At 35.1% G+C, this 15,032-nt stretch overlaps 1 protein-coding gene across 3 annotated transcripts in view; it reads right to left on the bottom strand.

Moving 5' to 3' along the window:
- The window catches only part of TNFRSF19 (TNF receptor superfamily member 19), a 59,467-nt gene that overhangs the window by 27,267 nt on the left and 17,168 nt on the right, over positions 1-15,032 (bottom strand). For all 3 annotated transcript variants that reach the window (XM_017831604.1, XM_017831603.1, XM_017831605.1), the window contains 2 exons: positions 8,036-8,214; positions 5,355-5,440 (listed from right to left, as the gene is read on the bottom strand). In XM_017831604.1, the coding sequence (XP_017687093.1) occupies positions 5,355-5,440; positions 8,036-8,214 (265 nt within the window). The remainder of the gene's footprint in view (positions 1-5,354; positions 5,441-8,035; positions 8,215-15,032) is intronic.

A 15,032-nucleotide genomic window follows, 5' to 3' on the forward strand; every position in this document is an offset into this window, starting at 1 on the left:
TTTTAATGAAATAATACAAAAAGCTCCAACAAAGCTGAGACAGTGGGATTTTTTTCTCTTTTACCACTGGTGAAAGTATTTTACAGAATACACACGTAGCCAGCAATCTTCCAGCTCCCCCTTACAAAACAATATATGTTATAACCCTGCAGACTGCAATTTCTAGCTTTTTATCTTCTCTGTTCTGAAGTATAGTCCTTGCATATCCCCAATACCCATTACACTCACATGAAAGTTTACAAAGTCACAGATTCTAATCCTGTAAATATAAAGGAGTAGATTTATACACAATCCTAACTTTTCCTACACTAGCTTCTTTCACCACCAGGAAGAAGGAAATACCACCAGATTTTATCCCTTAAATAGCAACATTCATTAGTGAAACAACATACCTTGTAGATTTGAAGAGTGAGACTCAGCTCCAGTTTAGGACACTTATATTTAATTCTCAGAAAAAACAACACTGTAACCATATAGAAACTAACTAATAAAAAATCTACAGGAGAAAACTGTAAAGAGAGCTTTGTGATCAATCTTAGTGAAGGCAGTCAAAGTGTCAAAGGAATTCAACAAAATCAAAGTAGGTAAGATATGGATGCCTCACATGAAAACACAATGTTTTTACTATGATCTTCTTTATGTATTTTGTCTCAACAAGCCACAGTCTTTACTTCTATTCCTCATCTTAGTAAAAAACTGTTCATTTTTTAGTTTGAGATACTCTTTATAATTGAAACCGAAATCAATATCTGAAAATACGATTCATGGCAGCAGCAACTTTGGACCCAAGTGCCGGGTTATTTCAAACACACATAATGTTACAATCAAACTGCAGATATTTCCACTGTTGTGACTTATTCAACAAAACATTTCTGCTTCATTGAAGCAAAGAATGTGTTTATTTCCTGGAACATGTAGAAACTAGTTTCCCAAGCTTCACAGAATGGTATCCCTCCCCCATCCTGTCCCCTCTCAGCTTCCCATGCTCTTTGCTCTGTCATGAAGACAAGCAGTAGTCCTGGAGAAGCAAGAATGATTTTGGTTGGACAACCTGTGCAATTTTTTATGGTTTAAAAAGTTATATTAGAAAAAAAAAAAAGGACAAGTCTGTTGTTTAAGTGGTAGTTTGGCTATAAAACGCTCTCTTGGTGCCTAGGTGTTAATTTCCTCACTTCCTTGATTCTCGCAATTTATTCCAATTTAACTGTTTGTACAGTCAAATTCTACACTGAATTTGCACATAACAGGGGAACACCACTGACTGGAGATTGGTCCAGAAAGGAAGTTCTAGGAATTATTTCTTTAATACATCTCGAAAAGTTCAATGTCACAGGCTCTTCGGCTTAGTAGAAAGCCTGTCCAGAGACTAAAGTATTCTTGTGATTCTGGTGCTTTTCTGCATTTTGAATTAAACAATACAACAGTAACCACTTGTAAGAATAGCTGGCATAGCCAACCTGATAAAAAATTCTATTACTTTAATTTTAATCTGCCATCTTCTTATGGCCAAAAGATGATAAGGAGTATGGTTTCTAATGTTTATTGTTTGTTTGTTTGTTTGCTAAGACAGACTAGCTGAAAATATATTGCTTGTTCTAAGAAAACAGTGCTAATTTTTGGAAAATCTTCTGCTCCTTACTTGAACTACTCCCTCATCTCTCCTTAACTTGTGCCACCACAAGTGTTCTGAGGTTAACATTAGATTTAAAAATAACCTTTAAAAGGGCGTTATTTTGATTCTTTTTCTATCAGAGAGAATCACCATCTAGCTTACTTAAGAGTTTCATTAACAGTTTAAGCATAACCATTGAGAAAGCACAACACTGGCCTGAGCAGACAGTAGAGTGAACTCTGCAAACATAAATTGGTGCTAAGAAAAAAGAATCATTGAACCGTATCTACATTACTGTTTCACCACTTTTGGACAGTCTATGGTACCCTCTATTCCAGAAATTACATTTTTAATTGATTGGGTTTTCACTCTAATTCCCAATTCAAAGGAATCCTTTTCTGTCATTCAGTGGAGAAAAAAATGTCTTCAAGTGAAAAAATGTCTTCCGTTTACAAAGTGAACATAAATAGTAATTTTAAAAACATGCTTTCATTTCTAATGTTTAGATGCTGTCCCTGTACATAGGATTGGTATTTACAGTTTGTTTACCTGAACTAAGTAAATTAAAAGATAAATATATCATTGTGTATTTCATTTTCTGACATCCTAAAAACACACATAAGTCATTGTGTCCCCTTTAAAGTTAACACAAAGGTGATAACAATTCTCCTGGCCTCTAATACTCTCTTTACTTGTTCATTATAGAATCCTTTCAACTTTGCCTCTAGCAATTCACAAACTCATTTCTTCATGAGTAAATATTTAAACCAGATCTGTTTTAAAATGTCTACTGAAAGAAGATAAAAGCAAGTATTTAGATTTATAGCTAACCAGGTAATAATCAACTGCTACTAGAAAGAACTCGATCCATGTCTCAGCTTTAACATGAACCTGTAGTCCAGGTAGGGGGCTGTGAGCTTTTGTGCCTTTATGGTAATGTTCTAAAGCAAACAAGAGATTGCCACACACCTCGCAGGATAATTAATTCATTGAAATGGGACATTTAAACTTTTCCTTTTCATCTGTAATACAAGAGTTTGCTGCACTAATATTTGACTTTCTGTTTCGCAGTGGAAAGAGAGGATAAAAAAGGCAGAGAATTAGAACTTAGTTCTCTGATCATTGAGAACTTGTCCCACACACTAATGATCTGTCTCCATTTAACTTCAAGTAGCACAGTCTTAACTATCAAAATATATCCATTATTGAAATAAACTGCCAACATTTTCAGCATTAGGTGGGAAAGGTTTGCCTTCGCACACCATTATTTATACTTCCTTACAGAATCATGTTTTTGTCTTGGTCTTAAATTTTCCCCTATCTGATGTTAAGTAAAACTCAAAAGGATTTCAGTTCACTTAGTTTTATCGTAGAAAAAACTTCCTAGGCTGTTCTGAGAAAGGCATGTACACTCTCCAAAACTGAGGCAGCTTATGTCAGAGGCCTGAAAACCAATACACAAATTCTGAAAAAAAGCTTTCTGAAAACCATAGTGACATATCGTAACTGTACTTCATGGTAGGGTTTTGGTTATTTAGGATTTTAATAAGTGGTTAGTATGCAAATAACAAACATTTTAATGATTTCAAACTTGTAAAAGATAGAAATACTTGCCAATTCTCACAACTTCACTGTTACCACTTCTGTTACTTAGTCAATGGTTTTGTCACATTCATGAGAGTAGGGCACAAAAACGTCTCTTATCTGGATTTACCACTGCAGCTTGTGCCAGAAAAAATACTCTTCTCCATGGGGTTGCCTGTTGTCTATTAAAATTAGTAATGGCTTCCTAATGGTTCAGTTTAGGATCCAAGCTTAGGTTCAATTACAGAAGCCAAATCACTACCAATTAAACAATTCTGAGTTATTTTAAAAGACTTGGTAACTGTTCTATCATCACTTTTAAAAAATAATAATTTGTGATTTTGAAAAATATGAAATAGACATGAGTCACTAATTACAGCCAAATCAGAATAATAAGGGAGGTAATTTCTTCTTCCCTGTCTTCGATTGTGCCAGAGAGCAGAATTCATGTTTGAAGAACATACTTTCTTAGAAGAAGGGAACAACCAAGAAAAGAGAAAAAAAATGTATAAAACGAATTTATAAATTAGAGATCCTAGACAAGACGAAAAACTGTTGCACTGTAGATTTCACCAACTTTGTTTGTAGATAAAAAGAGTGAAAACAGATGAAGGGGATAATACCTAATTTGCCCAACTGAAGGAATTAAAATACATGTATATATGAAATGGTCTGTTTGGGTTCGAAGTCTGTCTAGAAATACCTTCTGCAACTCATCAAATTTGAAGTGATTTGCTCCAGTAAGTCAAGATCAGGATTTCATTCTTGGCATCAAACCTGACAGTGTTTGATAGGAAGAACATACTTTCTAAACATTTATAAGATATCATGTTGTCTACACTTCAAAAATAGCTGAACATTTTTTAATTTAATTTCAAGGCTTGTGCTGTACATGGGCAGGAGTTACTGCTGAAAACATTGGAACTTATTTGACTTAGTCTTTTTACAGCAATCTGATTTACTGGTTTTGAATGTTGCAATCTTTAATAGTACAAGTTTTTATACATGTGGTTTCCTGTCAATTTCTCTTAGGGTTTGAGAGGGTTTCATTATATACCTGAGATTCAGAATAATTTAATTTTTATTAAAGATTCTGTCTGAAAAATCAGGGTTTATAGGTTTATCACCCAAAAGGGACTAAAACTAGAATGGAAGCAAAAGAAGGAAATTTGGCTCATTCAAAAAAGACTAAGCAATATATGAAATGCTGAAGAATCCTTATTTCATTGAAGTTAATACAATATAAAACTATTAAAAAGTATGATTTTAACACACATTCTATATTCTTGGTTCAATTTTAATTTTGCACAATTTAAAAAAAAATAGTGTGTCTTTTTTAAAGTAGCATGAAGTATTTAAGGACATGACAATTTATTCTTTCTATAAACAACTGTTTCTGTTTGAAATAGGGGAAGAAACTCCTGAAACATAAGTTCTCAGTTACAGAAATAAACAAGTAAAGCCAAAGTTTTCCACATGATTATGTTGAATCATATTTATTTTTCATATTATAGACAGCAATAAATGCAAAAAGTACAAGTCACTCTTTTCATTGAATTATACACTTGATGGGATTTAGACATCGACAGTCTTAGGAGAAGTAGCAACAAGGCTCCTGTTGCAGAATAAAGAGGTTCTCACCTTTGAAGAGATTCTAATTCTCTCATTGGCAAAAAACAAATAGAGAAGCCAATTACTTCTTCAGGTATATAGCAGTATAAAGATATTTATCTATATTGTTCTCTCTCTTAGTAACCTTGGTAGAAAGGTTAATTTTAAAGGTACCAACAAATTACCCTTTTGGGGTGTTCAGGAAAGGACTCATAGTTGTTGAGGCCTACCTGATAGTAGGCAGATGGTCCAGGACAATTGCCTTTCTTTTGGTATTAAAACAGAAATTAAAAAATTAATATGACAACATCAGAAGTGGAATCAAGACTCCCTGAACGTGGGGTATGACAGGAAAGTTTATTCCGCAAGTGACTGGTCATTTCAGGGAACTTCTCAATGATAGTATTGGATCTGTTGAAATGTTTTAACAAAACCATTTCCTAACAAAAAATGAATTTTTAAAAGAATTCATAACTGTGACCGTCATTTTCTTTCCCAGGCTTCGAAATTAAAAGAGAAAACACTCTAAAGCAAAACCACCACTTACAGTGAGGCTCATAGGGAGGAGGAGGATCACCACAAGGAACACACTCCATGTCTTGAAAGCCTCCAAGCTTAGTCTTCCTATAAAATCTAGAAGACAAAAGAATGAAAAAAAACCCAAAAAACAGTTAATCAAAAGCAGTTATTTTTTCCACACAAAATTAATCAGGTGTTTTAACAAAATCTTCTATACTTGCAAATTTTGTCAATCTGTGCAAATTATTAGGAAATAAAATAAAAGTAAACAAAATACAGTAGATACTAATTAATAGTGCAACAGCAGATCTAAAGTAAACTCAGGAGAAATCTAACTCTGTTAGTCCAAATGCATAGTAACTATAATCTTATGTTTACAGAAGAAATAAACAACTTTGGAGATTTCAGACAGAAATCAATATCCCATTTTCCACATAGACTACAACATACATGACATGTATGAAGAAACTTACCTTATGAAAGCTTACTTACATATCTAAAAAATAAAAGGGAACTGTTTAATCTATATAATTCTCCAAAAATAAACAAGATATTATAAGGTAATTATCACCATTAGCAACATATAATGGACCAAATGTCAGCGACATTTTATTCTAAAGACCCTCCAAGAATTTTATTACTGAGTTTATGTTTGAAGAGCTTACTGACTACAGTGATTGGCAAAACCCTACACTCCTAAAGCAGGGAACAAGAGCAGCAGCAAATAAAAACCCAAAACTTAAAGAGTGTGATACTTCAAATCTGTATGTATGAAATCCTCTAAAGAACTTATCTAGAGTAGGTCTGTCTGTCTTTCAACCAGTCACTAGTACTAAGGCAGAATCAGCAGCTGTGGCCTGTTCAAGATAAGTACATAAATTGTTTCTGTAGAGGTAGTGGCACATTAAAGAAAACGTACTAACTCAAACTCTAATGATGTTATATTACTAACATTGCAAATGCCATTAAAGTATGAAGTCTGTATCAGCTAAAGCAAACAGCTTTCCAACTGCTCAAGAAACCCATGCTTTAACAACGTGAATAGAAACAGATTCATAGGCTGCAAGACTGAAGGTCTTTTACTCTGAATGAAATGTGTTAATATTTGTTTTTAGCTGACATGCTCACTTGGAGTGTTTTGAAAGTGAACAACAGGGAATGGCATGTTGAAAACCCATGCAAACCAGAAATAAATATGATTGGTGAGAGGTAAAACATTAGCTACACCATTTGGTTTGGCTAGCTCTATCTTCCGTTCGCTTAGGCAGCATCTAAACTGAAGGATGAGTGGTGGTGTGTTCTACACTTCTGTTACTCAAAATGTCCAGACTAAATGACCTGTGACTACCCTTACCATGAATGACTCTCTCCCTCCTCATGTTTCCAACTTTGCTGCAAGTAAATGCAGGTTGTGGAAACAGCTCTCATTTTAATACACATTCAACACACATATCTAGAATGCATTCTAGACCAGAATACTGAGAAGCATTCCCAGGTCCTGTAGTTTAGATTTGCCCTTAATTCATGTTTTACTGTGGCTTTTTTTTTTTTTGTTCCTTTCTCATCTTCCAAAATTTATCTTACATTGTTTACAAAAGAAAAACTTCTCCCTGCTGACAGCCAGGTAAGCCCTACCATACATGTATATTAATATGCAATAAAAGCATAAATCAATCCATCATGTGGCTGCAAGTAGTATCAAAAGTGGTTGTGAGTAACATCTAATGCCTGGGGCTGCACCTTCTTATACAGTGACTTAAACTAACATTAGTTACCAAAGCATTACTAAGTGTTTTTAAACAAAAAGACCTCACTTCTGGCTTAAGAAAGAATAACAGAAGGAGCTTCACACTGCTCAGATATTTGATAGCTAGTATTTAATAAATAATTAAATAAAACAGCTGAGATATATACATGAAACAAAATATGAACTGTTAAGCATGTCTGAAATATATACCCTGAAAATACAAAGACTGTTATCATTGCAAATCAGTTCTCATAAACTACTCCCATCAATTAAACGACCAGTCAATAGTTCACAAAAGCATTAGAAATGCCCTTTTTACAAATTCATGGCAGGGCTTTGTAATATCAGAACTTGGCCACAATGTAAAGAATAGCCTTTTAGAGATTTTAAAATATAATACTGCAAACAGAGAAGATTAGCAACAGAGATCTGGGATGACTGGACAACAAATTCAGCCAGGATCACGCTCTACGAATTTATCAACATGGTGAAGGAAATTCAGGCACATAAACCACAGCCACTGCTTTTGACCTAAGAACATCTGTGCATGAGAATTATTAAGCATTGACCTAAGGAGGGGAAAAAAACCAAGTAAATAATGTGATCAGTTTTCAAGAAAGTAATTGTGTATGTTTACAAATATATAATTCTTCATAACAATGAAGTAAGACACCAGTAACACAGTGTTTTGATATATTTTGCTTGGATGCTGTATAGACAATACTCTCATAGATCAAGTAGGTAATTATCCAACCATTTTTATGGATGAGATAATTAAGATTGCAATTCTGAAATTAAGTGCTCAGATAATACAGTAAATTGTTGGCAAGGCCAAGATTAGAACCTAGGACCTTCACAGGTACACAAAGGATACAATCACTTGTCCGGAAAACATGAACAAGCAATTTTAATGCAAATTAGTTTTGAATTTGTTCAAGTCTCATCTTCAGAAATGGGCTTACCCTGGTAAACACTCTCCACATAGTGCATTGCTGGTGGCAGAACAGTTGGCCTTCTGAAACCGGTTAACTAATGCACAATCCAGACAAGGCTTGCACTTCTGAAAGCCCCAGTCTTCCTTGAATCTGTTTGGCCTGCATGTCATGCACTGTGCATCCTCCCCATATCCAAAGCCGCATTCCTGTAGGGATTAACAAGCAATAGCAAGCTATTCAGTCACAGAAAGCCTGAACAAGAAGAAAATGCTGGGATAAAATGAAGACCTAGTATAATTATTACTGAGAGTAGGTCTTTCTTGAGACAAAAGCCATCCTTTCAGCAAGTTCAAATGTGTTTTCCACTGCTAATAATCTCCCTTACTTCTATAAGTAATACTTAGTCATCCACTTTATTCATGAAACCACTGTGTATTTGAATGATAAAGGGCTTCAAGGACTCCCACAGTTTCATTATTACTAGCTTATGGTAGAATTATTGAGCTGTCTGTTTTTTAATTAGGTCAGTCATGTGAAAGTGCAGAAACTGGGACAAGTGAAATATAAAGGCACTTAGTTACAAAAACAGCAAAGAAGCACTTTGATATTAAGGTTCATAGCTAAGGTGAACAAAGTTAATTGCCAAAGAGAGTGCACTGATCTTCAAAGGCTTAGAATTTCTGTTACCAAATAAACCAGAGCTAGTTAATGACCATCAGCTAGGCATGAAATGTTGCTTAGCCACTAAGAATTTCAGAAACTCGATCCGCTCCAGTCCTAACAGTTCTTAAACTGTTGGAAAAGTTCAACAGCTCTGCAGATCTGCATGATATTTTACTACACAAGGAATACTGTTAGGGTTGGTTATTTATCCCAGATTTAGCTGTTAAAGAAATTATTTCCATTAATTTGCAAAAGAACACCTAATACCACTGACAAGCTGCAAAGAAAAACACTTAACAATACGTAATAGTCTGGGGACTGAATTCTGTGAACTGATTATCAAGAACTATCAATCTACTTCTTAAGAGTTATCAAATTACTAAAAGTTGCTATTCCCTTTTATCATCCAAATATCCAAATAATTTTTTTCAGTACTTTGGAGTTAAGATTTGATGCATTAGTGTCACACTGGAAAACAGCAAGAGGAATGCAACAAATTGTTGGAAGGGACTTACTGGGGAGGGAGTAGGTGGGAAAGGCACAACATAGGGACCTTGTTCTCCAGTATGGGGTTTCAGTGGAAGAATAGGGAATTTTCCCATTGTGAAACTGCAGGAAATCTTCAACTTGGGCAACTTAAGAGAAGGTTTCCACCAGTTTCCACCACAACATACGCGTTCCATACATATAAACAATTTTTCCCTAAGTCACTGACCTAACCCAATCTGCTGCAGTAAAAAAGCTTTGAACCTTAGAAACACACAGGATTCTCCAAAGTTTTGCATTGAGAAAGCATCTATGGGACAAGCTCTGTGATGGAGTTGACCAATATATATTTTATAGTGCTTCTACACTGAAATGATCAAGTAGCGATACACAACTTCAGATGCATTTTACTGGACATCTAAGAATTTTCTATTTTCTTTTATGTTGAGAATAACTTTACTCTCCTCTGAAGAACAAGTCCTCAAGCACACAGAAAACAAACAATTCTATGAAAGCAACTACAAATGGACACTAAAAATAGTCTTCCTCCTCTGTCTCTAGACCCAGAAACATAACAAGTTTTAATTTTTGGTTTGCTTTCTTTAGCTGAAATGTAGTTTATTACTCAGTCAAACGATGTATATTCGGATCTTTTGATAAATCGCTTGGAATCAGTCCCTCCCAAGTTCCTAGCAAACTTTCAAATATAAGGCTTAAATTAACTTAATTATAAGTTTTCCTTTCCAGACTACCTTTGAAGCTTCTGATCAAAACCAAGCAGGAAATGAAAGTCAGAATTAAATTCCTTCACTCTCTGGCCCAAACTACCAAAGCTTGAGTAAATTGTTTCTAGATCAGATCTGCTTTGCTATAGCTGGGTGTATGGACACATCTTAGTGGTCCTTTATATCATGGAATGGTTTACTTAAAAGCTATAAAAATGGTGGATGAAATATAAAGAAATCTTCTGCCCAATGAATTTACAATCTTTTCAAAGACAGCTTCCAAGTCCTTGCCAGGAATTCTTCAGATACAATCCATAACAACTAAAACTTATGTATGTGCTTTTTATGTTCACATAATATTTGAGGTAGTTAACTGCCTGGCAGGTGCAAATAAATATTTAAGCTTGTAAACCAGGCAGAACTTCAAACAGATCTGTATTCATAATTAACCACATTCCCCAAACTGAAGGATATGATTTAGATGATGGATTCAAACTCTTTGAAATCTTGGACTTTATAATTTAGCAGTCCAGCAAAGATACAAACAATTGACTGTTCATCTTTTATCAGTACATGTGCAAAACTGATGTGCACCATTTTTTTCAGTGCTCTGTATACAAAGCTGTCAAGTTATATGGCTGATGAGATCTGAATAGTTCCCAACTCCCTTCACCCCTTCTATCCTCCCACTCATATTTTTAAAAGAGAGCTCATCTCCTGTGCAGTTCACCTCAGGACTGCAGAAAAGAGAAATAAAACCTGTAACATCAATTAGCTAGATTTCAAAAAAACATTTTTTATTTTTGTGCCAGAAAAAAAGAGCATATAAATATATGCTGTCTTTGTTCTTTGTATTGTGAAGCTTTCTGTGAAGAACACTTAGCATGCTCTCCCCTTTCCACTTTCACTTTTCAATGGTACCAGGCAACAGTAACGAAAAATTTCTCTCTCCCAAATGACACATAGCACAAGCCAGGAGATGTGAAACACTAATTTAGAAAACTGCCATTAAAATTAATTAAAAAAAAAATCTTCAAAATTCAAATGCACCTCTATTTTCTCAATACCTATAGAGCTTTCACTATCAGAATATTGTGACATCTCATTATCTTTAACAAATGTATCTCCAGAACAATTTTTCTCAGAAACAAACTTCAAGTATGGAGTGGGGTGACTGGTCAAGGACACCTAGGAATCTGTAGCAAAGGTAGTTAACTAAATGCACAATTTAGTTTCAAGCTAAAAATACTGAAAGCATATAATAATACAGACACCTCAAAGTACTACCATGGCACTGTTAAAATTTTCTTTCAGTAGATACTATCCAAACACTGATTCAGACAGAACAACCAAAAGTATAGCAGACTATAAAAGGTAATGGAGTTAAGTGGTATGGTTTTCCCCTAAAAGTTGAATCCAACAGAGAAAGTAAATGAACAGTAAATTAGATTTTAAACATTCTTTTAATTAAAATAACCTCATATTTCATTAAAAAAATGCTTTCAGGCACCATTAAGATCATAATCTGCAAGCACATTTTAGAATTTGTTTCTAGTTTCACTGATTATCCACAACCTACGTAAGTTCTTTGACAACAGAGTAGAGAAAGTTCTAGTTAGGCCATGATGATTAGAAGAATATTTGGGTATTCAAGAAAAAGTCTTCCAGGCATTAAGACACTTCTAACTGATGTCAGGTCACATAACAGGTTGTGGCACTACACTGGTGCTGGGAAATGAAGTCTTCACTAATACCTTTGAGGACATGGCCTTGTTAAATAGCATGGGGTTTTAGCTCCCTGAAATACCACAGGCTGTGGATCAACCTCATCTAGAATCCAATCTATCTGCAGAGGTCTCTGAGGAGGACACGCTGCAACAGTTTGCTGCAAACATGTCAGACTTAGCTGCTGTGGTAAACTGCAAGGTTAGGGTCAGAAAAGTTTCTTCCTCAGTGAGTAAGATTCAACAAGCCTACAGGAAGCTCACTGAGTTTCCATGGGACTTCCCCAGAAACATGCCTTAGCTCTCCTGAGCTGACATATGGCAGGGCTTCCTCACGAGCAGCTCTCTTGCGGCTTGTTAAAAGTTAGAGTGACTGCTAAACATGGTTGCAGCTGGTCTCGGTAACTCCCCTGGGACAACATGTCAATCATGGCACACCACCTCTCATGTTACAGAGGTGCATGAGGATTGTTACATTCAGGAGTAGTTTCCAACAGTACCTGCCTGTTTAATTCATAATTCCTTTTTCTGAGACAACATGCTGGTCTCTTCTTTCTTCATCATATACCTGGTGCAAGGAAGCAACCTGTGATACGCAGCCCTGCCTTAGCAGCCATCAAGCTGCCTCTGTCCCACTGGCTCTCTGTACAGCAGCTGTCTCTTGGTGACAATATTTATCATTACTTACGTGGTGGCAATGCTGGCTTAAAGCACTCTCACTTTCATCTCTTGCTTTTTCTTCCTTCCTTGTCATATATTGTCAATATAAATTCTGAGTTGCAATATAAGCTTGATAAAGCTGAGATATGGATTGCTTTTACATATATACAAATATATACATACATATAAATTTTAAAAAGACATGGAAGCCATAGAATTACCCAACTTTTTTTTTTCTAAAAAGAAAATGAAAGGTGAAAGGACCCAAAGGACTCTCATTTCCATACTTGAACATTTTCAAGAAAAAGACTGAAATCCAAACGATTTTCTTTTTTCTGCATTAACTGTGATTTGTATAGATTTGAATCATATATAAGGTTTGATTTAATTCAGAAACACATATAAGACAGGACAAAAGGCTCTTGCTACCAAGCCACACCAATCACTATTCATGCACTGGCAAATTGAAGCCACTTAAAGAATGAAAGATATTAAATCACTTGCTTGACTACATGATGCTTTGCTTCCTATTAAATGAATGATAAATTAAATAATGCTGAGCCACATGAAGCAAACACTTCCTTTCGAATCAATCCATCCCAGAAAAAAAGCACTGCTTAACAACAACAACAAAAACCAAAAGAAGCCAAACAAAAAACAACTCATAACAAAACCCCCACGCAGTCAAAAGTAAGCTACTTCAGTGGTTCAAAGGTTTTGCAAACATTACCAAGGACAGACGTTTATGAGAAGAAAAGGCTATATAGAGATTTTTCTTTTTTTTAAATGAACAAATAAAAGCAAACAAACATGGGAAGCAGCTTTCACTCCCTTCCCCATCAAATCTAAATTGTTGATACACTAACAAAGCTGGCTTTCTTCTGATGGCAATGTGTTAAAAGTACTTTATAAAAAATACAATCAACCTAAGTGATTAAGGGATTTTATTTCTAAGCTAATGCAACATCTGTAGTGCTGTTGTTAGAACAGCTGATAGGGAATCAGAAAGGAAAAGTTGAGGGTGTTTTATTTTTTCTTATTTCAAGGAAGAAAAAGTTACTATAAAAACATTTTTGAAAAGGAGAGCCCCACTAAACTGTGACAGCAAAAGCTGAAAAGAATAGTCTAGATTCAGAACTAGAAATAAGGCTAGATTTTTGGTGGTTTGGTTTAGTTTTGTTTCATGCTCTCAAGGGTGTATGGAATTGCTTATCTTTACAGACAGGAAAGTCAATTGAATAGGTTGAGCATTGGTTTGCAACTAATACTAAACACTCATCATAGAATCACAGAACAGCCAAGTGAGTGGGAACGTTGAAAGAACACCTGTTTCACAGTTTCTTGGGTCAGGGACCTGAACCGAGATGATCTTACACCCTGTCCAATAGCATCCTAAAAACTTTCAGTGATGGGCATTCTACCATGTTCCTAGGGAGGCTGTCACAGCAAATTTTTTCTCTTTGTAAAAAAATTCATTCTAATATAGAAATAAAACCTGCCTCCTGGTACAACTTGCACTCATTGCCCCTTGTCTTGTCCATGCCATGCCTTGTGAAGAGAGAGCTTCTGTCCTCTTGTTCTATTCTATGGCCTCTGTCTACTCTGTTTCACAAAAAAAATTCCTGCATTTCCATGGGCAAGTTGATTTATGTGTGTCTCATGTATAAATTGAGAAAAGGCAATAGCATTTCCCCAACTTAGAGAGGTATGAAATGTTCACATAGTATAGCAACAAAGGTCATATATGTATTGCTGAAGTTGTAAATAATAGTTGTAAAAAAAAGTATATATATACACACATACATAAATCTACTCTGTACAGGTGGTATTTTGTTTTATATTTTTGTATAGCTACTTATAACAACAAAAAAAAAAATCTACATATTTAGATTGTAACTAAGATGAAGTAGTTTCTCATAAACAAGAGCAAAGTGAGGGCTCTGCAGTTCAGTCCTTGACACTGGACCTGTCTGCTTCAATTTAACCAGCAGGAGAAGTTCTACCTGAACTGAGTTTCAAGGGAAGGAATTAAGGACATATATTTACATCAGTGGTTCACATGGTCCACTGCTACATGGCAGCTGAGCTTTTATATTCAACAATATAGGCTGAGATGTTTTGTTACAAAGAAAAAAGAAACTTGTCTGTCAATTGCTTAAAACATTCAGGGGGAACTGAACCAAAAAAATGTAGCGCTAACATTGTATTTCACTATATACTTAGGCATACAATCATGCTCACATATCCAGCAGTATATCTGGTTTTATCCATGAGCACTAAATATTTGATAGGAAAACAGACACATTACTCAGTATGAAGAAACTGTTATTAAACTACAGCATGATTACATCATTGCTTTCTCATATGTAAAAAACCCAAGCAAACAAAACTCCTCTTGTGCTGCAAATTACTTCAAGTATAATATTAAATCCCTTTTCCCCTTGCATTCTGACCTTTGACTTAACATACTTGTTGCTTCAAGCTGTAGCTCCGCAAGACTACTTTCAAGCACATTTCAGTAACAGCCACAGCATCACATCCTTTGCTATGATTCACAGAAAATTGTATCTCTATTTATAAAGGAAATTATGCTTCCATTCACATTTAGGTTTGAGCAAAATCTCTTTAGTTATTTCAGTTCTAGTATAGTAGAAAAAAAATTTTTGGAAGTCTATTAATGTCTGGGAGAAGTAATTGCCTACACAGTAAAAAACTGATAAAGCATTCATATTTTAAGTCCTAAGAATCAGGACTGAAGTAGCTGAA

The sequence above is a fragment of the Lepidothrix coronata genome, unplaced genomic scaffold, assembly GCF_001604755.1.
Source record: "Lepidothrix coronata isolate B3197 unplaced genomic scaffold, Lepidothrix_coronata-1.0 Scaffold193, whole genome shotgun sequence".
Classification (NCBI taxonomy): Eukaryota; Metazoa; Chordata; class Aves; order Passeriformes; family Pipridae; genus Lepidothrix; species Lepidothrix coronata.